Below are 27,859 nucleotides of genomic sequence, written 5' to 3'. Positions count from 1 at the left end.
ATCTACACTGAGTAGGAATAACATTGGAGCCAACCCTATGTAATTAACTTGCAAACTGCGGCGGCAATCTCTGTAGGTGCTCCGGACCGTAAACAGAGTCCTGTAAAGAAGGTGATTCTTACTCCCATTTTGCAGATGGGCAGCCAAGGCAGGAATTTGACCAAGGCCTCTGTGAGGAACACAGGAAAGCAAATCAGGCAGGCAGAAGCTCCAGCTCTCAACCCTGCACAGAGCATGCAGCAGGACCATGCTGTCTTGAATCAACAGCACATTTCGGGTAAGTCAAAACATTTATTATTTGTTTTAGATGTTTGCATACCGCCCTTTATCCTATTAAGGATTTCAGACTGGTGTACTGCCAACTTTATCGCAGTTCAAGTACAACAATGAAACAGATAACATCCCTGAAGTGAGTTGAAATGAAATAGGTGAGTAAGAGTGTGAGTTTTCTGACCTTGCATCAAAGATTATAGTGAAGGTGCTGGAAGCGTCTCTTTATGGAGGGCATTCCATTAGTTGGGGCATCACTCCTAAGAAAACCCTTTCCTTCATTAAGTTGTGCAGCTCTTATAACGAAGGCATAGGGAGAACTTCAGCAGAAGGTAATAAAACCCAAGGAAAGTGAGGAAACCATGATACATCCTCCTTGTTTTAAGGACCAGAGGACACAGAATGCTACCTTATACCTAGGGTTCATCCAACTCCATATTGTCTACATTAGGGTTTCCCAAACTTGGGTCTCTAGCTGTTTTTGGACTACAATTCCCATCATCCCTGATCCTGCTAGCTAGGGATGATGGGAGTTGTAGTCCCAAAACAGCTGGGGACCCAAGTCTGGGAAACCCTGGGACTTTATTGGGCCTATCTGGAGGTGCAAGGGATTGAATTTAATAATTTCTGCATGCATAAATGCTCCACCACCGAGCTACAGCCCCTTTCTTGAAGTGTCCAGGATTTGATGTCTTGAATTAAGTCTGAGCTTGTCCTGGAGGATGGCAGGGGGCAAAGCAACATTCCTCTGACCAACTTTATCTTCTTTAAAGAGCCCCACTTCACACACTGAGAATCTCTGGCTCTGACCACACATTCCTCCATCTTCACTCCACAATCCTAACCCAAGTGTCTTGTGCAAGGTATTTCAGATTTTATCATGAAGACCAGAGACTGTATCACTTCCTTGCACATAATCATTCTATGCTTTTGTTTAGAGACACTGCCTTGATGTCCGGAACGGAGAAAGAGGGTTCCTTGCTTGTAGATGCCATTTTGGGTGTTGCCCCCTCCCCGGCAGGGGCTGTGCTCAGTGTATTCTGCTTTCTTTTCAACCTTAACAGAGCTCAACAATCTGAATGCTGTGGGGCAGGCAGATGCAGGCAACCACTGGGGTGTCTTCACACCAAGTCACCCACCTTGGACTTAACACTCCCTAGATTTCATGCAGAAGTTTGTGGGTGCCTAGAGCTGCTTTATTTTTCTGCGCTACCTTCCGCCAGCATGAAGCAACCCAGGGGCTGCTCCTACGTGACTCTACAACCACGCTCGTTGCACAATTTGTGCTCCCCAGTTCCCCCCACCCCCCCTACAGACTGAACTGCTGCTGCTGTTGCACGTTTGATCTAGAAATAGATGAACAAATCATGCACTGTAACTGGAGGTGTTTTTCTTCTTCTTCTTCCCTGCTTAAGCCTCTTGGCAAAGTACAGAAGACTGACTGGCTTCTTGCAGATGTTTTCTCCAGAGGCTAGTTTCCTCCTCTCATACCTCGGCAGCCCCCATCCCCTTTAGCAACATGGGTCCTGGCTAAGGAGCACACAGGCCTTCTTTCATCAAACATGCGTTCCCCACTCCCTTAAAAAAAAAAAAAGGCTCCATTTACGGGACAATAGTGCTATTTGCACGTCTTCTTCAAGAGTGCCACTTTGCTAAATAAAAAACGTGGCACTAAGCTCAAAGGTAAGAGTTATGAACTCTATTACCACCACCGCTGCTCTACTGTAGCTGTTCCCCCCTACTCTGTCTCTTGGCTTTTCTTTCTTTCTTGCAAGTCTCTTCTATCATATGTGCATAGATGCATTAACAAAGGGGCCAGACGTATTGTCCCCGAAAGCCAGTAAAATCCTGCGACTTGGGAAAACTGAATTCAGCAGCCTACATATATTAGCCAAATTAAAAACAAAAAGAAAAAGTGATTTTCTTGTACCGGGAGTCAAGGGGGGCAGGCGGCGGCTGAAGCACTGCCCCCTGGGAATCTAAGGCAAGGGGTTGCATCTGATACTCAAGAGTAGCCCGACTGAAGTTAATGTATGTGACAAACTTGTGTCCTTTTAATTTCAATGGGTTTACTTGGCTGGTTGCAACAGTCCTGCTTCACACATGCCACATGACGCTCTAAACAGAGTAGGCTATAATTATAATTATTTGTCGCTTGTTGTTCAACGGAGGGGGGACACAGCTCTTACTAGAACCTTTCCTCCCAGCTTGGGAAGATCTATTTGCATTGGGCAAAAGACTTTCACCTGTCCCACCCAAGCAATGACCAAAGGCACCTCCATTCAAAAGATACCATGATTCCTGCTTCCTTGCTACTCTTTCATTCTGCGATGCTCAACCTGGTAATGATGATGATGATGATGATAAAAATCTAATCATGATGGTAAGAAGGTCAACTGCCTTCTAAATTATGTCCTGCTGGTGCTAACATGAATTACATTAATTGGTGCAGGCCATCAGTGTTTTGGCAAACTGGTCTGTTTGGTCTGGACAGCAAGCAACATTCCACACTACTCAATTTCCTTTTTTTTCTTTAATCCTACGATTCGTTCCACTGTCTCAAGTTACATTCTGTAAATAACAAGCCACACAGTGATGAAATCCAAAAAGCCGAAGATCCGAAAAAGCAGAATGAATGGCGGTTCTGCGCTCACATCTGTGTTACATTAAACTCAACTCTCAACACTCAACACATTTGCTGATTCGCTTTTAATAGGCACACAAAAGCCAACACAAAGCAGAAATGCCCTCGTGTCTACCCATCACAGCAGGGAAGAGCGTCGCTGAATGGAGGAATGGAGAGGCCGAGGACGGCGTCCCCAGGAGGCTGAGCGGCACGGGACAGAGTGCCACTGTTCAAGACCACGTTTGGCACCCGGGCGGCTATTGATCAGGCTATCTATCCATGGCCAGTACCCCTGATGGTTATGTTCCACCTCCACTGTCAAGAGGCAGTGTGCTTCTCAGTACCAGTTTGCTGGAAACCGCAAGGGGGGTGGAGAGTGCTGCTATGTTCTGGTCCTGCTTGTGGGCTTCCCACTGGGGCACCTCGTCAGCCACTGCGAGAACCGATACTGGACTAGAAGGTCCACTGGCTTGACACATCAGGTTGTCCTTAAAGGTAAAGGATCCCTGACCATTAGGTCCAGTCGTGGCCAACTCTGGGGTTGCGGCGCTCATCTCGCTTTATTGGCCGAGGGAGCTGGCATACAGCTTCCGGGTCATGTGGCCAGCATGACTAAGCTGCTTCTGGCGAACCAGAGCAGCACAAGGAAACTGCCGGAGTGGTATCTACTTGCACTTTGATGTGCTTTCGAACTGCTAGGTTGGCAGTAGCAGGGACAAGCAACGGGAGCTTACCCCGTTGCGAGGATTCGAATCGCCAACCTTCTGATTGGCAAGTCCTAGGCTCTGTGGTTTTAACCCACAGTGCCACCTGCGTCCCTCTCCATCCAAATTCCTTTTCAGTCCCAATGACCAAGAAAACTCTGGCTGCTGATACGTTATTGGGCAAAGTTCGAGGTTCCTGTGTTTATTTAAGGAGCGACTGATTCCTTATATCCCTGCCTGATCCTGGGTATCTTCAGAGGAGTTGCTGTTAGTGGTCGCCCATGGCTCAGATGCACAGCTTGTATCCATCTGAACTTGCTCTTTGCAGCCTCTGTGGCTGCTGCTAGAAGAAGGATCTGCCACCCACCTACTCCCCCAAAGGCGAGTGAGCGCAGTCCAACTTTTTTTATTTTCACCATCTACACGATCCAAAGCATATTGGGATAATATAGGAGTTTTAAACTTGGATAATGAAAACTTTGTAGATGAATTCTGTGGATAAATATTGAAACGCTTAATCCCATTGTCACGCTCACCCAGTCTTAAGATGCAGTCCTATGCTTTCTTTGCTTCAACAGGATCTGGTGGGTATGTGCTTGTCCAAGAAGGAAGGAAGGAAGGAAGGAAGGAAGGAAGGAAGGAAGGAAGGAAGGGAGGGAGGGAGGGCGGGCATGGCAGCTGGAACCATCACAGATACTGGCTGCAATTTTAAAGAACTGTTTATGTCTGGAAAGAGGTTTATGTCTGAGGTTGCTTTCCCCTTCTCCCTCCCCCTCCTTTTTCCTCGTGTGTCATGTCTTTTTAAAACTGTGAGCCTGTGGGGCAGGGACTGGTTTTTGTAAACGGCTCCAAGAGACCTTTTGGCTAACGGGCAGGGTATAAAATGAATACCTAACAGAATCCATGAACAACCAAGATGGCCTTCCTTTTGGATTATGGCTTTTCTCTGAAGCCTAGTAATGGACCACCAGAATACAGCTCTACAGAAGCTGCTGGAAAGGTACAGATGGCTATATGCAAGGAAGAAAGCAAAGCTCTTTAATAACCTTGATCTCAGTTGCTTTTCCAGTGTGGTGGTGTGTTATGTGGCTCCAAAGGAAGGTGCTACACGCAGAAACAGGCAAACACTTTTAACCCTGCCTAGGGTGGGGGGCAAAGGGTGGCTGGCTGGGAAAATACCTGCATTTATGATTTGCACAAAGAAAACCCGTTTTTCTGGTAGGAAGCCTGTAAGTCCTGTTTGTAGCTAACAAGAGAAAACACTATTTTAGAAGAAAACAGGAACCTGCCCCCGAGCAAGAGGGGAGAAACACAACAATGCCTTTAGGATAGACAATCTGGTGCCCTCCAGGGGTTACTGGACTACAACTGACATCATCCCTAAGAACTAGAATGAGAGTTGGAGTCTAGCAACATCCAGGAAGGCCACAGGTTCCCTAGTCCTGGGTTTTAGTGGTTGTTATTTATGATGGGTATGTCAATCTCAAAGCACTTTGTGGACCTAGGTAAGGTAAAGGGGATCCCTGACCACTAGGTCCAGTCATGGCCGACTCTGGGGTTGCGGCACTCATCTTTCTTTATTGGCCGAGGGAGCCGGCGTACAGCTTCCAGGTCATGTGGCCAGCATGACTAAGCTGCTTCTGGCGAACCAGAGCAGCGCACGGAAACTTGTGGACCTACCTGGATTGAAAAACCAAGCTACGACTCCCCATTGATCCAGACAATTCTGGAAAGTAGCTGGCACAGGTAATGAATGTTTTTCTACCTAATTGTTAGGAGGAACTATCACGCTTGTTGTATGCTGCAGTAATGTCAAACGAAAGCTTTTATTTAGCCAAAATTAGATTTCCACATGGCTTTCTTTAAAACGCAACTATACACACTGGCCTGGAGATGGAGAAAAGGTTTCGGTGGCTAGAAATGTGCGACAGAGTTGGAAAATTCTGGGTTTTGCCTCAGCTAAGCTTGCGGCAACAGGAGACCAGCAAGTCATTTGCAAGGAAGGACTAGCTCAGAGGTGAAACACACACTATATATACCGAAGGCTCCGGGTTCAATCCCTGAAATCTCCAGATAAGAGGATTTGGGGAAATGATTCCACCTAAAACGCTGGAGGGTCTCTACCAGTCTGTAACAACAACAACAACAACAACATTTCTATACCACTTTACATTTTGAAGAATCTCAAAGCTGTTTGCAACACATTAAAACAGCAAATAAAAATGATCCAAAACAATTAGCGAATAAAGTCAAATGCAAAGTATACATTCAAAGCAACATAATTACCAGGAAACTAAAATATTATCTTAAAGAATTCAAAATAAAACATCACAAAGGAGGTCAGCTACAGAATGCACATTTAATGCAGCAAAGCTAACAATAAAATAAATAATAAAATAAAATAAAATGAGCTAAATGGACCCAATGTGTGCTTTGCCCTAAGGCAAGAGTGGGAACCTCTGGTCTGTGGGCCGAATTATGATCCAACTTGGTCTGCCACACCGCTTTTTACCCAAGCACGCCCCCCCTTCCCCACACCAAACATCTTATGGGATGGAGACCCAGTGGCCAATGCACATTGGAGACCCTTAAAGTGGTCTCACCAAGTGCTGAGCCAGGCTCCTTACAATCCTCCTCTGCTCCTTGCAAAGAGCCTTGCTTGGTGCTTTGAGGCTCAGAGACTCAGCTGGCTGCCAGCACTTCAAAGCACCGTGCAGGGCTCTTTGTGACCACTGCTGGGACTTCAAAGCACCCCGTCACCTGATGTCACTGTGACACCAGGTAACTGAGAGGTGGGCAACCCCACACAGTGGTCCAATTTGGCCCCTGAGGGATAAGGATTTGGCTGGCCGGCCTTAGGAACTGATGCTGATTAGCTGGTTAGTATTGTCACTGGAAGGCGACTTCTCCTCCCTGCACCCGCCAAATACAATGTGTATATTAGTAAACAAGCAGATTTTTCACACTGCCGTGAGCTGCAAATGCTATCTCCTCACAAGAAAAGGACTGCTTGCAGCAACTGGCCTTGGAACTTCCTACTGCTTGGGGAAGGAGGGAGCTGTGAAAAAAACTGGTAAAAGAGGGTGTGTATACATTAAGTAGCCACAAAATGATAACGAGCATCCGGGACTGAGTTCAAGGCTACAACAGCGAGAGAGAGAGAGAGAGAGAGAGAGAGAGAGAGAGAAAGAACCCCAATTTAAGAGCATACAGACATCTGAAAAGCAAAGGAGCTCGAAGAAAACCTTCAAAAATGAATCTGGAGAATCAGACACCTCCACAAGCTGTGTCTTTTTGAACCCTGGCTTTCTAAACTCAATCTCCAGAAGACGCCCCTCCCCGATGTAAATTCCCCACACAGGCCTCTCTGCAAAAATGTCAAATTTGGTGACAAATGGAAAAAGTGTGTGTGTTGGGAGGGGTGGGAACCTGCACTGTTTTATGCAAGTACTGTGTTTTTAAGCAAATTCAAATCTGCAGCCCCTCTCACATCTGACTCATCACCAATATCAGAACACCGTGTCATAATTAAGTTCACAAGCTTTATTGGGAAAGAAAGGGCCAGATTCAGAGAGTCGGGCTCCCGCCTGCAGTTCCAACTACATTCCTGTCAGACCTACACAGCTAGTCCAAGAAACAAGGGGGAATTATGCACGCCCCAGAACTTTCTGCAGGGTGCAGGGTGCTCAATCCCAAGGCCCATTCCTGATGCACAATGACAAACATACAAACCATGGATGGCCCCTTCTCTAGAGTGCCAAACTGGGGCAGGGGATGTGAGGCATCAATCCGGCATTGTTCCCTGAAGTCAGCTTCGCTTTACGAACCAGACTCGGAAGTAAAAACAATTGCACGTTTACTCTCCCCCCACTTTTCCTTTTTAAAAAAGGCAACGTAGCTGTTCCTTAGCAGGAGCCCGTATACATTACATGCAGTGTGAGAGGGTTAAATAGGACAGCCTCAACTCCTTCTAAACTTTTGCCCTTTGGATATGTACTCATTGGCTGCCGTACAAAACTCGAGCAGTATTACACGCCTTAACGATATGGTTCAACTGTCGGTCAGGCCCGGGGCCTGGCATCGCGCCAGACCGCAATCAATGGGACGCAAACCTCCTCCCCGCCCCCACCCCCTTTTCAGATCATCACGAAGGTTCAGATTATCTCCCCCCCTTTTTTTTTGTCGTGCTGGCTAAATTTATGGAGCAGAACCCTGAAGCCGCATTCCTCGGCTTGGGCCGGCCCACGCGGGCCTCCCTTTGTTTGGTACTGTAAGCGAGACGTGCTTTGGAGAACTGCAGGGTTGTTAGTTCAGGCACTGACTGTTTGCTCATGACTGAAATGAAGAGAGTTCAGGGGAAGGGCAAAAGGACAGCTCAAGTGTAAACCCCGTCCCAGCAGGCCCCGGGCTCCGGCACCACCGAGGCTCACGGCTCGGCAGCAAGCACAACACACACACACACCACTCCCCGCGACAAAAGGCCAAATTTCAGGCAGCACGCACCGCCATCCTTCCGCAACACAGCATACCTGGAGGGAAACGGCGGCAGTGTCCACAAGGAAGTGATGGGACCCGGCTGCACGCTGGTATCCAGCTACTTTGGGAGCGGACGCCAAAAATACAGCAAAAGCGCCTGCGCTCCCAGGTGAACCGGCGGATGTTGAAAAAATGACTGCTTTTTAAATTGAGGGTGGTGGGGGCGGTTCTTCCCCTGCCCATTCTAAACTGCAAGTACCTCTCCGGGTTGATGAAGTTGAGGGATGGTCAGAAAGTGGATCAAGTTCATCCACTGAGCTTCATGGCTCCCGTTTAAACCTGGGCCTCTTGGCCTTAAAACTAACACTCAGTAGCCACCAGTAGACCGCTTCATGCCACTGAAAACAGGTTATGTATTTAGCCTTCCCCCACATCTCTTTTTGGACGAACACCAATGGAGGCCAACAAGTCACGTCTATGCCAGCTTCTACCAGCTTCTCTCTCGAGTTTTTGAAAGGCAAGATGTGACTGCATATGAACTACAGGGGGTTGGGCTAAATGATCCTCAGGCTGCCTTCGCAATTCTAGGATTCGTTTCTGCTGGAGGGAGATTTCCTAATATGGAGAGTGGGACTGCAGGGCAAAGGAAGGGTGAGAAGAGAGGAAGAAAAGGGGAAACACTTTGGAATTATCTATCCAGTGTACTTAGATGACCGTACCCCCACCCCCAACACCGAACTACTGCCAAACAAGCAAGTGTATGAGAGTCATCTGGAAAGAAAGGAACACAGAGAATAAAACAGAATGAAGAGGAAGAAGGAAGCTACCACCAATTAAAAGAATTTATAGCGATTGGCTGGAGCATTTGCAGCGGCATCCAAGGATGCACCGACTGGACAAGACATGTGGCTATGGCAGGTTACTCAGGTGTGTGTGTGTGTAGTTGCCAACTCTCCCCCCAGCCCCATACAGAGGTTCTTGTGTCTGCTGCAAAGCACAGCTTCTCCTCTCACCATTCCACTGATGGGAAAAGCAGCATTCAGACATACGCTGCATGATGACACTGTCAACTCTCAGCTTTTCAGAGCCAGTGCCACGAGGTGTTTTGTATTCCACAGGTGTGGATGGAGTCTGCAAGGCATTTGCCCGGCAACGTTTCCGAGTAGGCCTTCCCTGGATCGAGGGAAGGTTTCGCTGCGATGAGGATTTCTGGCTGAACTCTGCTTGAACCCAGAAGCATGTCACTTATAACAGACACTAACAATAATGCTCTGATTACCTGCTTAAGGCAGGAGGGTTCAAAGCAAGTTCGTGTTCCGTCACTCCTCCCAAACTTTGCCGCACCACTTTCAATAGTTCCTGTTCACAATGCAATGCTTAATGCGGTTCCTGTTTACAGTGTCTTTGCGCTCTCTCTCTCTCTCTGTGTCTCTGAAAGGTTCTCTTCATGAAAATGCCAGAGAAGGAAATCCGCTTTGTAGCACAGTTTATCGCAAGCATGCCTGCTTGTTTAACTTTGGCAGAAGCAAGCAGGCAGTAATGTGCTTTTAGTGCTATTTCGCAATGCTCACCTGTAGCATCAGTGCAACAGGGAAGGGATAAACATTAGAAAATGGCCAGAATGAAGCTCAGTCATATCCCTCTGTCCAGCCTTGACATTTTAAAGTTGCTGCCAAATTCAACCCCGCTGCAGTGATGCTTGAGAACAGCTAAAAGGGAGGGGGAAGGACCTGCAGCTCAGAAGCAGAGCAGAAGGCTGTTGGGTTTTAGCTTTGGGATCTCCAGTTTAAAAGGTTCTCAAGCAGCAGAGCTGAGAAGTAATTCCTGGACAGAGAACTAACTCACAGGAACATAGGTAGCTGCCTTAAACCAAGTCAGATAACGGGTCCCATTTCGCTCAGTGCTACCTGGAGGTTCTGGTGGGTTGAAGCTGCAACCTTATTCATGCAAATACTAAGCTATGGCCCTTCCATAGGAACACGGGAAGCTGTCCTAGATTGCCAAACCGTTGGTACACCTTTCTTTGTATTGTCTGCACTGATTCGCAGTGGTTCTCCGGGGTGTCAGGTATGTAAATGGCAGATTGGTAGATAGATCTATAAATATACAACATGCTTTCCTTTTCTCCCTTGCCTCTGCACATATCCAGAAAGCATGCATGTAGGCTCAACTGCAGAACAGGGAGAGTGAGTAATTAATTAATCAATCAATCAATCAATCAATCAATCAATCAATCAATTCCCCAATCTGGCTGGGTTTCCCCAGACACCCCGGGCGGCTTACAGTGTATATAAAAACACAGTAAAACGTCAAACATTTAAGAGATCTTCTAAAAGTCAGACAGTTGTTTATTTCCTTGACATCTGATGGGAGGGTGTTCCACAGGGAAGGCGACACTGCCGAGAGGGCTCTCTGCCTGGTTCCCTGTAACTTCACTTCTCGCAGTGAGGGAACCGCCTGAAGGCCCTCAGGGCGGGACCTCGGTGTCTGGGCTGAACGATGGGGGTGGAGACGATCCTTCAGGTATACAGGGCCGAGGCCGTTTGGAGCTTTAAAGGTCAGCACCAACACTTTGAATTGTGCTTGGAAGCATGTGAGTCTATATAGTTTACAAAACACCCTCCTGCAGATGCAGTCAAGCTGCACAAACAGCATTTAGGGGTGCAGCGGGCTTGTTTTAGTCCACAACCTGCATAAATTCCCAGCCCCTGAAACTGCGAAACCTGTAAAAAGCCTTGTCTTGTTTTTCACCTGGCTTCACAGCTCCATAGGAGGAGATGCATTTGTCAAGCAATCTATGCCCCAGCCAAGCTCCTGTTGTTGTTGGAAGGGTTTGCAAAGATGGCATACAAGTACTATCACAGCCATCCGTCTGGGAACAGAAAGAAAAACTTTGCATACTAATCCAGCCCAAATCTATCATCTTCAAGATCTCAGTGTGTCCAGGGCAGCTGTTTACCAGCTCCATCTGGTATGTAGGCTGAGACCCTATCTGCCTGCAGACTGCCTCGCCAGAGTGGTACATGCTTTGGTTATCTCCTGCTTGGACTACTGCAATGCGCTTGAAAGACCTACATTGGCTCCCAGTACGTTTCCAAGCACAATTCAAAGTGTTGGTGCTGACCTTTAAAGCCCTAAACAGCCTCAGTCCAGTATATCTGAAGGAGCTTCTCCACCCCCATCGTTCTACCCGGACACTGAGGTCCAGCACCGAGAAGCCAAGTTACAGGGAACCAGGCAGAGGGCCTTCTCGGTAGTGGCGCCCGCCCTGTCGAACGCCCTCCCACCAGATGTCAAAGAGAACAACAACTACCAGACTTTTAGAAGACATCTGAAGGCAGCACTGTTTAGGGAAGCTTTTAATGTTTGATGTATTACAGTATTTTAATATTTTTTTGGAAGCCGCTCAGAGTGGCTGGGGAAGCCCAGCCAGATGGGCGGGGTATAAATAATAAATTATTATTATTATTATTATTATTATTATTATTATTATTATTATTATTATTATTATTATTATTGTGGCTTCCCTTGGTCTCTCATTCTGACGACTGCTTTGAAAGCATCACATGAATACTTGCATCTCAGGGCTGTTTCTCGCTGCTCAAAAGGCTCTGCAAACTGCATTTTTGCATGTGTACATGTGTGGGAAAGGGGGAATGTCGGGGGGGTGGGGGGAGTAGCAATTCCCCTGCTTTCCTCTTGTTCAAAATTTCCATGTGATTATAGGAGTTCCGGGAAAGCCATCGCAGCTCACAAATGCCAAAATGGCAATGGAGGGGGGGAACAGAGAGAGAGAGAGAGAGAGAGAGAGAGAGAGAGAGGTGGTTATCCCACACCAGAAGCAAATCTACAAGGACCAAGCAATACACATCCAAGAGGCTAACTGAAAGTGATTCATGCACTCTCATAGCAATTCAAAGGGAAAGAAATGGATTTTGTTCATTTCTCAAGATCTGGTAAGAGCCTTACATAAGTGACACTCGAATGAGAAATGGATTGTTCTGGGCTTTGGAGTGCAAGGGAGTATTTAGAGTTCAGCCAACAGAAGGAAAAGACATTTGCAACACAGCTTTTTTTTTTTTTGCCTTTGGCTTGCACTGGGCTGGGTTGAAGCCGAGCAACAGTGAGAGCTTGGAGTATTAGCAAGACTTCAGCAGAGTGCAATTCTCCACCCAGTCTGGATGCAGAAGAAGGCACCATATAAACTCCCCATGTTAATTGATCTTTAGGAAAGCCTCTTGTATTTCCAAGTCCAACTGAAAGTATTCCTCCCTTTTGTTTTTTAGGGACATCACTGTATTTCTTAAGTGGGTCACAAGGCGCTTTTAAAAACTGGGCAAAGTATAACACTCAACGTTCATTAGGCAAAAGGGACTGGGGTCCTGGGTGCCCAAGCACCCACAAATTACAGTCCCAGGGCCTTGCACAATGCATGACACCCGCGGCCTTGGGCACCCACAGTCGCGGGGCCAAGCTGGCACTCCTGGTCCCTGCTGAGGGCCACTTGCCCAGATTTGCATCTTTACAACAATTATTAAACTGCTACAGATTCTCAGAGGGCCTTTTACATGTGGCAGGAATAAGGGGACAAGAAAGAGCCCCAAGCCGAACCCTTCCCAAGCCGCCTACTGGCAAACCTACCATTCATTCGCTGCTTTCCCACACACACTATATGCAACTGCATGGGGAGGTGAGCGAGGAAAATTCATTTTACCTCTTTGCCTTTCTGAGAACACCGAGGACCACAGATCCATAACACACCCATTGTCTGTTTTAACCCATCGCCTTCTGTTTTCCTGAGCTGAGAAACACCTCCGCAACAGCAAAGGCAGAGGAAGAGGCAATGAACTTTTTCGCCACCGTCCCCTTTGTAGGGAGAAAGTGAGGGGTGGGGAGGTGAAAAGGGGCTATTTCCCTTTAAACCTCTCACTTGCCTTTCAAAGCTACTAAACAGTTTGGGAGGGCAATAGGGAGGAGAAGGGCAAAAGGGTTTCAAGGGAAAGATCTCATTTTCCTGTACTTTGTACAGAAGATCTTCTCCCGGAACTCATCTCTGGAATCTTGTTGCCAGGTCAAGCCAGGAAATTGTTTCGCTGCAAAATGCTTTGGATAATCCCCATGTGATTCTGCTTGGTACTGTCATCATTCCCCCTTCACCCCACCAAAAAAAGGAAATTTAACTAACCTGGGGCCGGTAAGTGTGGCTGTATCTCTCACTGCTTGGGCTGTTTCAGAGGCAAAGTCTAGAGCACCAGCCACCGGTTTGGTCACAGTTCCGACGAGTCCTTTCCCAAGGCCGGATATAAAGCCACTGACCCCCCCTTCAGTTTTTACACCTTCTACCGTCGAGGTTATGACACTAGTCAATCCACCAATGATACCTGTCAAAGACAATGAGCATGCTTAGTGGCACAAGTAGCTGTAGGGTTCTAGGACAATGATAAGAAAATTCACGGCTGCTGTAAGATTGAACATACAGGGAAAGCATGGGCATAAATTTCTTAAAAGTACAATTTGGACAGACCCTGTCTGGCTACACTTGTAAAAATAATTGCTCTTCTAAAGCCTTTCATTCAAGGGAGCCCTGATATGCCCATTGCATAACCTTTTTTATGAACATATGATATGATTTGATAGCCATCTTCAAATATCTGGAGGGCTGCCACAGTGAAGATGGAGTAAGCTTGTTTTCTCCTGCTCCAGAGGGTAAGGAAAAACCAAACTTAAGGAAGAACTGACAGTAAGAACTGTTCAGCAGTGGAATCCTGTATTGCCGGGCAGGGGGGGAACCATATGTTTGTATATTACCATGAGCCAGTCCATGAATGCCAGCTACGAGATGCTCCCCACTTGTTGCAGCATGGTATCGAATGTACTCTCGTTCTGTTTGATGCCGGTTATCCATTGTCTTCCCCAACCCATCGGACAAAGTTCCAGTGAACTGTTAAAGACAACAAACACACAAACATGGAACTTGCATTAACGCTGAATGCGTGACTTGTAGTGACGTTGCTGGACTTCGGAACTGGTTGGTTCGTAAGTTAAATCTAGTAGGTTCATAGTTCCTGAATTAGGAAGACCTTTCCGATGGAAAGAGTTGTTCAACAGTGGAACCAACTTGGAAGGTGGTAGACTCTCTTTCCTTGGAGGCTTTTAAACAGAGGTTGGATGGCCATCTGTCAGGGATCCTTTGGTTGTGATTCCTGCACTGCAGGGGATTGGATCCTTGGGATCGCTTCCAACTCTACAATTCTATGAATGCATAACAAACCCAGACTTCAATCCATCAGACTTTATTAGCTTTGTAATTTCATTTTTGGGGTCACACCATTGTAGCCACCGTTTCCCAGACTCCAGGCTTACCTGACAGTGTTACGGGCTCAGAGAAGACCTGCATTGGGCATTGCCACAAGAATGAATGGTAGCATTGAGGGCTTTTAGGGACCATGGCTTCAACTGCAGGACTATCTCCCTGCCCCGATGCAGCCTAATGAGTCTGGGAAATGAGGAACAGCTTGTGGGAGGCCTTGCCGCTCCTCCGTGATTCCACCCTGACATTGTCGGGAGTTTGACGGGGATGAAACTTCAAGACGTGCTTGCGCAATCCCCCCCCCCCACTTTTGCTTTATTCTAAAAATAGGTTGGTTGGTTTGTTTTTGTGCTGAAGTCTACACTACACAGCTATCAGTATCATCTGAATTTGCTATGAGAGGAAGTGTTTTGGGTTACTATGTTGCAATCTGCTTTTCGGATTGATTTCAGAGAACTGCAGTACAGTACATAAATATTTCTAAACAACTAAATAAAACAACACTCTCTCCAGCCACTCCACCAATTCTTTTTCAAGTGACACATGCCCGGTTTCCACCTCATCTGCCTGATTAACCCTGGGAACTCCCAGAGTTTATTTCATGATGCATGCAAGAAGCGGTTCTCAGCAAAGCCGTCCTTTGTTTGGTTAAGTCTGGAGTGGAGCTGCTCGGAAGCAACACACTGCGGTGCCACGGAAATGTATATGTAGCCATAGCTAAGCCTAGAGAGTTAAGAGCTGGGAGAAGATGGCTAGCCCCTTAGGTAAAGGTAAAGGTATCCCTGACCACTAGGTCCAGTTGTGACCGACTCTGGGGTTGCGGCGCTCATCTCGCTTTATTGGCCGAGGGAGCCAGCGTACAGCTTCCGGGTCATGTGACCAGCATGACTAAGCCGCTTCTGGCGAACCAGAGCAGTGCACGGAAACGCCGTTTACCTTCCCACCAGAGCGGTACCTATTTATCTACTTGCACTTTGACGTGCTTTCGAACTGCTAGGTTGGCAGGAGCAGGGACCGAGCAACGGGAGCTAACCCCGTTGCAGGGATTCGAACCTCTGACCTTCTGATCGGCAAGTTCTAGGCTCTGTGGTTTAACCCACAGGGCCACCTGCATCCCTTTTGACTAGCCCCTTACAAAAAGGTAAAAACAAATGCAAAGTTAAGGACAGCAACACAAGGTTCTCAATCTGCACTGCTGGGCTCAGAGATACCAAGCAATTCTGTGATGAGTTCTAAAGCAGGCACAATGCCCAGGAAGAAGGGAATTAACTAACACAGGAAACTGCCAGATCATTGGTCCATCTAGCTCAACACTGTTGACCCTGCACTGACTGGCAGCGGCTCGCCAGGATTTCAGGCAGGGTCTTGTCCCAGCCCCACCTGGCGATGCCACTGGGCACTGCACCTGGGAACTTCTGCAGGCAAATCAGATGCTCTGCCCCTAAGCTACAACCCTTCTCCAAAAAGATGCATTGCCAGCCCTTTACCTTTGGACTGCCTTGCTTCTGCAGCAGGTCGCAAGGTCAGGTTAATGTTTAAGGCATTTCTGTGCAGCTGAAACAGCACAGCAGGTTCTTCTTTTTCATTTTTTTCTTAAAAAAAAAAAAGCTCTGCAAACACCATTTCTATTCTGCCCCGTCATTTCTCAACATTTTTTAAAAAAGAAGGCTCCTGACGGTTATTCACGTCTGAACAGCATATAGACAGAAACTAAATATATGTCAAATACAGTGTTAGAAACTGATATATGAAAGCTAGGAGTTAAACGGCACCTTAAACCTAGGTTATGGGCGCAACAACAAAATGTCTAGGCGTGCTTTTTTATAACAAGAATACAAAGCTGAAAATGAAAGATCTGCAGCTAAAATATTATGTTCATTTTTCATATGGTCTAGTCCTTCCCCTGTCCACCCCCCTAATATTCTTAAGAAGGTCTCTTCTCCAATCTTCAGAGAGGGGCTGGAAGTGGGGAGGCAGGAAAAGGTCCTCCTTTCCTTCTACTCTGCAGTTTTAATCTGAAATCTTAGGCACAGTACTGCACCCAGAGCTCAGAAACAGCTCACGCTAATGAAATTTTCTGTCGCAAAATGCACCTAGAACACAGGGATTTTCGAACGCTGATCAAATATATACACAAAAAAGCAGCAGTAACACAGTGGCACATTGGTAAGGAATCTCTGACTTGTTGGGTCTAATTAAGCCCGGCAAGGGTCCTAATTTACCCTGTTAACCCATGTTCCCCCATCCAGAGCCACAACTTCCCGCTCCACATCAGACGCTGTATATGATGTGGTGGCAAAGGAACAATTGTGAGCCTTAAAATGGTCTCCCGGTTGTTCCATGGCAAGAAGGTGAGCATTAGATTCAAATAAATACAGTAGTTCCATTCGCAGAGCTTGAAGTCTGTGCCAGACTTGCTTTGTTGCAGCACTTCAAATCAAGTCACACTGCAAAGGGAAGAAAAGGATCACCTGATGGCATGGAAATGTCAGCTGACTGATAGGTGTGTGACCCCACCCACCTGTCAAAGTGGCCTGCTCAGGGTGAAGGCATTCAGGATCCAGCCCTCCTGCTGGATTGCATTCCCCATCTCGGTAGCAAAAGAACACTCAAAACAGCACAGAAAATCAATTAAACATTCAAGATCCTGGACGAAACAGGAAGATCTCTGCATGGTGCCTCATCTACTCAGTGTTACCCTGTGGCCTAATAGTCCAAGGGGAGAGCACTCCAATGTTGGGCTGCCACCACAAAAAAGACCCTGTTAATCATTTAAAAATGAATGAATGTAAATTAACATATAGGAAATGTAGGATAAAGGCAATACAGATTCTTCCCGCAGACATACAGACATAGCTAGATTTTTTCTTGGGAAACTTAAAACATTCCCTATCTGACTTGAAATGCGCACACTGAAAAACCTAGCTCTGAAAAATAAAAAAAATGAAATAAACAAGGAATGGCTTTCTAGTTAAGTCTACACCACCCGTCTCAATGTCCATCTAAGGCAAACCATGATCTGTGGTTTGTGCCTCACTGTCTCACTCACAGGGTTATCAAATTTACCAGGACATTTATTTCAATAAATATAAAGACAGGAATTTGGTGCAATGTTGCATTACAAGACATGTTTAACACCAGAATCCTTGCAGTGCCTTCCTGGGAACAGAAGCCACATAGTACAAAACGGCAAAGATGCTGCCACCAAAGGACTCAGCAAGAAGCAGACATACAATAGACTTGGCCCATGTGTCACTTCTACAAAAAGCCTGACATTTTACCGCCCCTCCCCACTAAAAAATAAAATAAAATAAAAAATGGAAAGAGAAGTCTGCTTCATAGCACTTATCCTCAACCTCAGGATACTTGAAACAGTCTCAGACTGGCGTATTGTGGGCATGGGCTGGCAAGCCAGGAACATGCATCTCAAGGCAGAATAAACACACACAAATCTCAACATACAGTGGTACCTCGGGTTACATACGCTTCAGATTACATAACGCTTCAGGTTACAGACTCCGCTAACCCAGAAATAGTACCTCGGGTTAAGAACTTTGCTTCAGGATGAGAACAGAAATCGTGCTCTGGCAGTGCGGCAGCAGCAGGAGGCCCCATTAGCTAAAGTGGTGCTGCAGGTTAAGAACAGTTTCAGGTTAAGAACGGACCTCCGGAACGAATTAAGTACTTAACCCGAGGTACCACTGTACTAACAATTCTCAGACCGGTAGGGTGTTGGTGGTGCATTGACTCTGGCAGAATTTGCAATTCTTTTTTTCCTTTTTTTAAGAGAGGCTCAAATACAGGTTGTACAGCGCCCAAACCCAGAAGCTGCCAGAAAGGTAGCAGCAAATTTTCCTTCCACCAAGCCGGACAGTATCCGCCTTACCCCCAATTTATGTCACGGAGCCCAAGCGAAAGGCCCTTAAATTAGCTCGCATCTCCTCGTTAACCCGGCCTTGTAATGAATTCTGACAATAGCATGTTGCTGGGAAATCCGCAAAGACGTCTAATGAGTTGTCTATAGGGATGCCCGGCCAGTCGAGAGGACCTGCTGGGGAGGGCCCAGTTCTTCTCCACCTCTACAGATGCCCAATGTGGGAAGGGGGCTGTCTCCCCCCTGCCCTCCGCCGCTCCCCCAGCCCCAGGACCCCCTGTGAGCCTGCCCAGCAGGTGCCTACGGGGGAATAGTTTTGTGTTACAGGCCTGAATGAGTGATCCCTGCAGGAGCTGCCGGCTGTTTTCACATACACAGAAGGCAGTCAAAAGTCCACAGAATGAACTTGGAATGACCCCAACTGGAGAGTCACTGGCGGGTTCACCGAGAGGGCAATCTACACTTTATTAAGCAACCAATACTCTTTTTAACAGATCACTTTTGCGGAAAAGAGGCGTAAAGTCCCGCCACCCCCACCCCCCACTTTGCTGCAAAAGAGGCACATGCACAGCTACTTCTCCAAAGCACCTTCTCCTAAGGATGAAAACAGGCTGGCGGAGAAGCTTAGAAACTTCCTTCCTCGCCCGCCACCCCATGAGAATATAGCATGCTTTTATCCTGCTAACACAGAAAATCCAAACAAGGCAATCTGGTTTTCAGAAAGGGCAGCGGGGCAGATTTTCGCTTATCCTTCTGTGCTTTGTTTCCTTTGATCCCCTTTCTCCTAAAGTGTGAGGACGTCGCCTTGGGAAGGTGAAAGAAAGGTTTCCTGATCTCTCTCCCCGCCTCTGCCACACACCCCTCCCCAGAATGTCTCTCAGCTGGGCAAGGAGGCAAAACAGGACAATCTACATTCAAACTCAGCACATCTACTCCTCCTGGGGGAATCCGTGGGGCTGCCTGGCAAGTTTAGCCGTTGTTTCATAAGCTATACATGACAGGTGGCCATCCAACCTCTGCTTAAAAACCTGCAAGGAAGGAGAGTCCATCAGCACTACTGTTCCACTGTCAAAAGTTGTTCCTGATGTTTAGCCAAAAACTCCTTTCTTGCAACTTGAATCCCCTTTCGTGTAATAATAACCTTTAATGCTAGATATGGCCATACTTCAACTGCTTGGTTTTCTGTATTCTGCATAATCCAATTTTGTTGCCTATTACTTATTTAGTTTATATACCGCCCTATACCCGCAGGTCAGAGTCCAGATCGCAGAATGTTGTTGTTGTTATATATAGGAGTTCGGCCACATACCTCCTTTGTTATAAGATACATTTTCCCTTGAGATGATGGCTAATGGTCAAGGATCTGCCCAGAGCTCTAACTCCCTGTAGGATTGCAGCACATTTACAAAAGGAGAAGGAATGGGGCAAGAGAACAGCTCTCTCCTTCATTTCTATGTGAGTGTCTTTTAGGGGTGAAGATGGTAAAAGAGGACCCCTTTTCCAGAAAGCAGCTGGGTAGCGCAGTACTTTGTCCCCCCCCCCCGACTGTCTGCTCATTTGGCTTAAGAAAAACTGTAACACGAGGAGCACTGCTGCCTTCGTTAATTTGTGCAAGACTTGAGCTATTGTTCCGAAGTTAAGAGGATCTGGTGCAGAAGTGCAAGAACTCACAAGGAGCGGACACGAGAGCTAGTCCCCTTCTCAGGTAGGTCATTTTAACATGCGCAAAGATACGCCTGGCAACTACTCTAAGAGTCAGGTGAGCAATGCAAATCTACTGAACTCGTTTCATTTTAACAAACAAGATCACAAGCAAGCGTTTAAAATCTGAAAGCTGCCTCGTAAGCCATTATTTGCCCTGCGTTTGCAGGGTATGATATTATCTGACCATATTAAAAGGGTCGGAGGGGTTGGGGGAGGTAGTCTGCCAAAGACTGGCCAGTCTGTTTCTGAATGCTGACTTAGGGACAGTGCGTCCAGATCAAGCCGTTCCCTTGCCAGGGTTCAAAGTCATCATTCATGCAAATTTACACAGGAGGAGGGGAAACGGGGCGAGGATGGTTTTCCCCAAAATGCACAATGTGTATTATGTAACGTGTACCACCTCGCAGCTCAACACTCATACATAATTGCCTTCAGTAAGCAAGGCTGAATTCAGCTCAAAACAAGAACTGCACCTTCTGTTCAGCCCTGACAGAAGTCACAAATAAAAGGATTCTTTTGCTTGTTGGACACACTGATGGTGCTAAAACCAAAACAAGGGTTACACAGCAACCTTCAAACTGAAAGGCTAGTACAGGGATCAAGCTGTTGCTGCTTTAAAGAAAGAAATCAACACAAACAGCGACTTCCTGTTCATTCCTTGGTGTAGCACAAACTCTTTGTTCTTACCTTAAATGCTCTCCAAGACCTTGCCCAGCCTCTCTTGCCATCTCTCTGTCCTCACATACTGTGACATATCCCTGTCAATTACCTCTTGCTATTTTAGCACTGCCTGTCATAACCCTGGAGTCGGAATGCTCATCTGCAGGGGGTGAGAGTGAGGAGCAGAATGGGGGAAGGGGGAACACGTAGGGCCAGCCCCAGAAGCGCTCTTGGTCGAATGTGCAGGGCAAGACCATTGCCATTCACTGACTCAGAAGACTTCCCCGGAGAGGACCCAGGAAGATCGGAGGCTCCCCACACCACATCGTTGTGCAAAAAACTGAGCTGCACCTGCTGCTGCTGCTACTAGCACAGAAGGGCTCAGTTTCAGCTTGCCCCTTGCTAAACCAACTTCAAGCTCGGTGTTCCCCACCGTCTAAGCCTTGCACTGAACCTTGCCTTGCATTTCTGTTGCTCCTTGCTTTGACACACAATGAAGCAAAACACTGCCCGCTCCATCATCCCTCCTGCTCCTTAAGACTTCACTCTTTCTCCTTTACTGTCTCTTAAGTCTGGGAAATCTCTCCCCACCCCCAGAAGACCACAATCAGGCCATCTCTAGCTCTCTTGAGACCCCTTCCCAAAGAGACCTTTTCTGTGCCAACCATCCAGTCTCCTGCCTCCTACTGCAGTTCACACCAGCCTTTGCCAACCTGCTGCCCTCCAAATGCTTCGGATTACATCCCATCAGCCGGTATGAACCAGCGACCAGCGATGATGCGAGTTGTAGTCCAAAGCATCAGGTACTACAGTGTCCTCCTGTCCTTCAGAAAGTACCAGGCAGATAGATAGCAAAGAGACCTACGTATGGTACCTTAAGCCAATGGACTACAAGTCCTGACTCCCATCATCCCTTACTGCTGTCCTAAAGATTAACAGCTTGATTAGGGGATAAACTTTTGTGGACTTAACGGATCTGATGAAGTTGCTGCTGGTCTACAACAGCTTATCCTGTAGTAAAGTTGGTGGTTCTGTAAGATGGCAGAATAATATGTGCCACCACCAATATTATCCTCACAACCCCCCTGCAGAATATGACCTGCCCAATTTCACCCACTAAGCTTCATAGCTATGTGGGGATAGGAAACTGGGTGTCCCCAGTCCCAACACCTCGATTAAGACATGTAAAAACTGACTATATAGCCTGGCTGAGCCCAATTAAACAAAACAAAACAAAACAAAAAACCTTGCCAAAATCCCCTGGAATTTCCACAGCGAATATTTTGCAAAACAGCGGGTGTCACCACTCCCAATGTTGGAGGGAGGGCACGTCACAACATCAGCTCTGCCAGCTTTTAATCACTTTGTCATACTTCAGATGAAAATGTTTTCTTCCTGCCTTGCCTTTATGTTGGTCTTTAACTCCTTTCTAACTCAACCAAGAGGATGGTACCCGGGGGTGGGGGTGGGGAGAACAACAGCTGCAGCTGGTTCAGCAGAAATTGAAACTCCCAAAGAAAACATCAAATTTTAACATGAAAGCTGAGCTCTCGTTGCGAGGTTTCTCTGTTGCTTATATTTATAACCTTCAGAACCTTTAATTGCCCTAGTGCAGCAAGTAAACTTTGACTGCTCCTCCACTCACTTTAGTTTCTCGAAGTATTACACTGTCCGATAGGTACCAAAGAGATTTCTTTATGCTCCAGAACAATTTGCTTTAATAAGAGTGGCAAGCCGATTTCTCCAGTACAGTCCAGAACAAAACCCTTCAGTGGAGATATGGTGTATATACAGTGTATACAGACGCTTCAGGTTACAGGTTACAGACTCTGCTAACCCAGAAATAGTACCTCGAGTTAAGAACTTTGCTTCAGGATGAGAACAGAAATCGGGCGGTGGCGGCAAGAGGCCCCATTAGTTAAAGTGGTACCTCAGGTTAAGAACAGTTTCAGGTTAAGAACGGACCTTCAGAACGAATTAAGTTCTTAGCCAGAGGTACCACTGTATTTTGCTGTAATCTGCCATACTGGATTCACAGGAGATACTGAGATAAGAGAGATAAGACAAAGCTTAAACATCCAATACACACAACGCTCACTAGTTTAGTGAGAAATCTGTCTTGGAAGTTTCAGCTAAAAAGAATTAACATGCCAGTAACTTGCCAGCTGGACATTAGGACAAACCACATCACGTGCCTTGGCAGAAAGGCAGTCTATACATGCAATAAACGACAATAAAAATAAACAAGTAAGAGACTGATTTTCACTCCCCATCAAAATGGCTGCAGCAAAAGCACTGTCTCAGAAGTCACACCAAAGGATCATTCCTGCAGCAAGCTGGGAAAAGTATCAATTCAAAAAGCCAAGCATTATCTCTTGAGAGGTGTTGGGCTGACACACCAAAGCAGAAAGGAGCTTTCACTACATAGTGGGTCATCTTGTGGAAAGGGAAAGAAGACCAGTCACAGAGGGCATCAAGATCTGCCTTAATATGTTGCTTAAGAACTGCATCCTTTCATCTGCCCCACCCCACCCATATCAAGGGCACCCAAGCCCCAAACAGCACCTACCAGTGCCTTCATAAAAGTCATTTTCTATATCTGAGATTATCATGAAAATGCAGACCCTGCACTTCGTATTTTGTGTTTCCCTTCATTCCCAGTAACTTCAACTTATAAAGTTGTTGCTTTACCTAGATAGATGTACGTCTGGTGCTCTAGTTTTTTGTTTTTGATTAATATACAGTTGTATCTTGGTTCTCGAACACAATTCGTTCCATAAGTCTGTTCGACTTCCGAAAACCAAGGTGTGGTTTCTGATTGGCTGCAGAGCTTTCTGCACTTGATTGAAAGCTGCGGAAGCTGTGTCGGACGTTCGGCTTCCAAAAAACATTCGCAAACCAGAACACTCACTTCCGGGTTTGTGACGTTTGGGAGCCAAAACGTACGAGTACCAAGGCGTTCGAGAACCACTCTGAACATGTAGGTTGTGGCATCTCCAACCGTTCAAACCTCTTCCCATCTCTTTTGAGAAGTTTTTTTGAGCTCAGTTCCTACTGAAATGAAGCTTTGTGCTCATGCGCAGCTCCATAAGTACATTTTCTGCCCTTGCCTGTTGTTCTCTCTTTATCTTTGAGCATACTTTCCCTGCTGCAGACTCACCCCCCCCCCCAGTCTCCCTAAGCTTGCTGCCATCACCTTGCCCAAAATTGTGCTTGTACTTAGTTTTAAAGCCCATCTTCTGCAGGGATTCTTTGGGCACCCTGTTCCCACACACACCAGTCATGGCAGCTTTTCTGTAATTTCCAGAATGGACTGCAAGCACGGGACTCTTTAGCCGCCAGCAAATAATCCGCTGCGCCTCTAGTACTGGAAGCCATTTCCAACGCAGAGCCAGCCACCAGACTGTAATATTTCTGACGCAGAAAGACAACCTTTCAGGGGGGAAAACAGCCCCTCTCCTTACGCTGGCAGACACTGCAATAAAACCGAGGCTTCGAGCTGGAGGACAGAATTGAATCACTAAAAGGAATTCATCTTGTTGCTTATAAAGTTGCACCACCAACTGTCGTCTCTAACCAAGAAGTCATTGAAGGGAGGAATAATTTTAGCTTTTGGTATTTGCAACCCTAAGGGAGAAAAAAGGAAAAAAGGAAAAACCCAAATGAAAGGGGGGGGGGGAAGGATATTTGATGCAAATAGTTCAAACAGGGCTGTTGGGTTTCTTTCTTTTTCTTTTTTAGCCGCCATGGCAGATGGAATGGAAATTCCCTCCGGTCTCTATATTTAGGATCAAAGCCCTTCTTAACACACAAAAACAGTCAGTCTCCAAGGGATCATGCCGCAGAGAATGGTCTGAAGTGAACTTCCATTAACCTGAGTTTCTGTGCCAACTTAAATACACAGAACCTCTCCACTTGAAAGAAGTCATTCACCCAGTACACGCTCTGAGATACATGGAAAACCCATTACTGGAATAATCAACAGTGATTAAACAGAAAATCTATACAATGGCAAAACCAGACACAGCTCATAAATAAGGCATTTTTGTGTGTGTGTGTGTGTGTGCGTGCAATTCTTGCAGGCACTTTTTATTTCTTTTAAAGGGGTCGTTAAAGTTCAGCCTCGTTAAGAAGTACGTGGATATGGAAGGTCTGCCATTATTTGCATCTTCTGAACTGCTATTTTAAAAAAGAAAGGGGAGGGAAAAGAACCAGGTAACCGAGGGGGCAAAAGACACGTACAAATTTCCCTAGACGGGTTTTGGCTGCCTCAACCACCAACGACTTAGAACTGATGTAATGAATTGAAGGATGTGAAAATGTCTGGCTCCTCTGTGTCAGGTGGAAGGGTTTGCAGCGAGAGCAGACACCCTAATTAATCATACTCTGCCTGCAGACAGCGCGCAAGAGCAGAACCAATGGCCACGATTTTTACTGGTCTGGCTAGGTTCCCTTGTGGCGAGACTGGATTATTTCTTCTCAACACCCGAGCCGAGTTTTCAAAGATTCCTTTGCAAGATGCAAAAGCACAGAGCACTCAGTGTAGGTTGGAATGAATAATCCGAAACAGGCATGCACGAGATGGATTCTGAAGGGGCTTCGCTGCTTAGGGAAGAAAAATGCATAAATCTCAGCAGGGGGAAAAAGCCCATGCTGAAAACGTTGCCTCAATTGTGCTGAGGCTGTAAAAAGAGGAGAACACAATGTCTAAATGAGAACCTGAAAAATAGAGCATGCATCACCAAATGATGTAGGGTTGTATATAAATGTCTAAAATAGATATACTGTGCGCACATCGTTCTGCCTGTTTTGGGATCTGACAATCCTTCTGCCCAGGGCAGAACTCATTTGACAGCATGAGGAACTGTAAGGGAGGCAAAGATAAAACTGTGGAGGAGACAAACTGCAAATAAAACACAGCCATAGCTCTCAAAAACCACAAAAAAGCAAATACAAATAAAATAATCACAAATAAAATCAATTAAAAATTAAAAACCAATATATGCAACTCAACTACGAATTCTATCCAATGCTAGTGTCTGCTCAGAGTAAACGCACTGAAATTAACGGATCTAAATTAGTTACATAAATTCATTTCAACGGGTCTAAGTAGGACTAATGTTAAATATAGTGCAATGGATTGCATCCCAAGTTGGTCATAATCAGGGCAGGCCCATTAATTTTAATAGGCCTACTATTGAGTAGAATTGGATACATTCCCATATCTCTGGGCAGGGCTTGCTGAAATAAAAACTTTCCCGTATGTGTTTGAAGCAATATTGAGTGGCGTCAATAGGCAGGGAGTTCCAAAGGATGAAAGCTCCTATTATATAGGAAGGGTTTAAATGGCAACAGTTCATCAGTATGGAACAGAATTGGGAAAACAAAGACATGCCCTATGGTCTGTCATGATATCGGCTGATGATTTTATCTATGTTAAAATGCACTGTTTTCCCACTGGTTCAAGTCAGCCATCTTGCCAACCCATGTTTTGGGACAATCACACCTGGTAGCACAAATAATTGTGCTTTCAAGCAGTGTTGTTTGAGAGAAACAGGTAGGGGAACGTTGCTCTGAGGCAGGCGCCGGCAAGTTGTTTTTAGCTGCGGGCCGGTCCACTGTCCCTCAGACCTTGTGGTGGGCCGGAGAAGCGGCACCGGGGGGGGGGGCTGGAAGAAGAGGTGAGGGGGGCAAGTAGTCTTCCTCCCCACCCCCACCCACTGCGCTTATCTTCCCTGGGGCTGCTGCCACCACCACACCAGCGTCACTACTTATCGTGGGTAGGCAGAGCGAGCTTGTCCGCTCTGCTCTCTGGCCCACAGGAGCACCAGGGTGGAGGAGGGAAGATGAGCGGTGCGAAAGGGCCGGCTCCCGAGAGGGGCTGCTTAAAATGGCGCTCAGCCAGCTGAGCCCAGCCCCCTTCCTCCTCTAGGCAGGGCAGGAGGAGGGAGGGAGGAGATGCCACTACGGTGTGTGTGTGTGTGGGAGGGGGTGGAAATGGTATGGCGCAGGAAAAAATATGGCGCAGCCCAAATGAACAGAATCCCCACACTGATCCACAGACAGTCTGCGGGCCAGATCCTGAATGCAATTGGGCCTGTTCTGGCCCGCGTACCTTAGTTTGCCGACCTCTGCTCTGAGGCATCAGCAGTTGCTAGAGCTGCAGGAGGAAGAAACGGGCCTCCTTATCCTTCGTATCCATACCTTTGCAGCAGAGTTTGACACACCGTGGGCAACGTTTCGTATAAGGCCGCCGACGTTTCCGTATTTTATCAGCCCGGTAACGCCTTCCGAAACATCGTTCAGGAGACCCATCGGGTTGCCAAGGAAGTCCACGGAGCTCAGGATCCTTGCCGCTTGGCTGAGCAGCTCCTGGAAAGGGCATCAGAAATGTCACTGGAAACAGAGCTCACGGCAAGTCATCATGTTCAGTAAAGGGGGCTCTTTTGCATAAGGAGGGGCGACCATAAAGGGGGGGGGGATAAGATCCTTTCCCTTCCTCTCTTCTGTATCTGAATCACAGAGCTGGAAAAGACCAAAATGGAGCCTTTTGATCTCATCATGGGTGCTAAAACAGCAGTCAGAGTGAAGGAGCTGGAGACAGCACAATGTTCATGTCTTACCCTATCAAAACCCTCAAGGGGGGATAATATGTGAGTCAGTAAGTTGCTTTGTAACTTGAGCTACAGACAGTAAGGGAGAACAACCAGCAAAGGAAAGGGAGAGACAGAGAGGGACAGAAAGAACAAGAGGGAGGGGTTACCACACCCATTTCTCCCACTCTGATTACAAAACTGAGGTGGGCAACCTGTGGCCCTTGAACTCATTTCACGAGGCTGTTGGCAAAATACTAGTTCACACCTCTGGTAGGAGTAATACACTCTCTTCCCTGCAGTCTGCTGGGCAGGGACCAAGAGGAACAAAGAAAGGTGTGGCCCCACCCATTTTTTATTCTGGCCGTGGCCACCACTGGCAAGCACAGAGGGTGGTTTAATAAGATGCCCATGCAATCTACTCTATATTGGATCAACCACACGAGTGGTTGGTGTTTGAATAGGGGAGCACACACAGATTGTCCCCAAAAGAGAACATGGCCTCTTAACACACAAAAGGCTGCCCACCCTTGCTATAAACCTATCAGAACATCTGTGCTATCGCTGTCATCAAATGCTAGCAGCCCTCAAGTCTGCTCAGACTGGGGTTTTGGTGAACCTGAGTGGGGAAGGAAGGTTCCT

General features: G+C 46.8%; 1 protein-coding gene across 11 annotated transcripts in view; it reads right to left on the bottom strand.

Annotated features, from left to right (window-relative positions):
- Nucleotides 1-27,859, bottom strand: part of VPS13D (vacuolar protein sorting 13 homolog D) — a 115,019-nt gene that overhangs the window by 7,618 nt on the left and 79,542 nt on the right. For all 11 annotated transcript variants that reach the window (XM_081923360.1, XM_081923359.1, XM_081923355.1 and 8 more), the window contains 3 exons: nucleotides 26,829-26,996; nucleotides 13,885-14,017; nucleotides 13,262-13,457 (listed from right to left, as the gene is read on the bottom strand). In XM_081923360.1, the coding sequence (XP_081779486.1) occupies nucleotides 13,262-13,457; nucleotides 13,885-14,017; nucleotides 26,829-26,996 (497 nt within the window). The remainder of the gene's footprint in view (nucleotides 1-13,261; nucleotides 13,458-13,884; nucleotides 14,018-26,828; nucleotides 26,997-27,859) is intronic.

The sequence above is a fragment of the Podarcis melisellensis genome (assembly GCF_964234715.1).
Source record: "Podarcis melisellensis genome assembly, chromosome: 8".
Lineage (NCBI taxonomy): Eukaryota > Metazoa > Chordata > Lepidosauria > Squamata > Lacertidae > Podarcis > Podarcis melisellensis.
The sequence above is the reverse complement of the archived record's forward strand: the minus strand, read 5'-3'. Positions and strand labels throughout refer to the sequence as shown.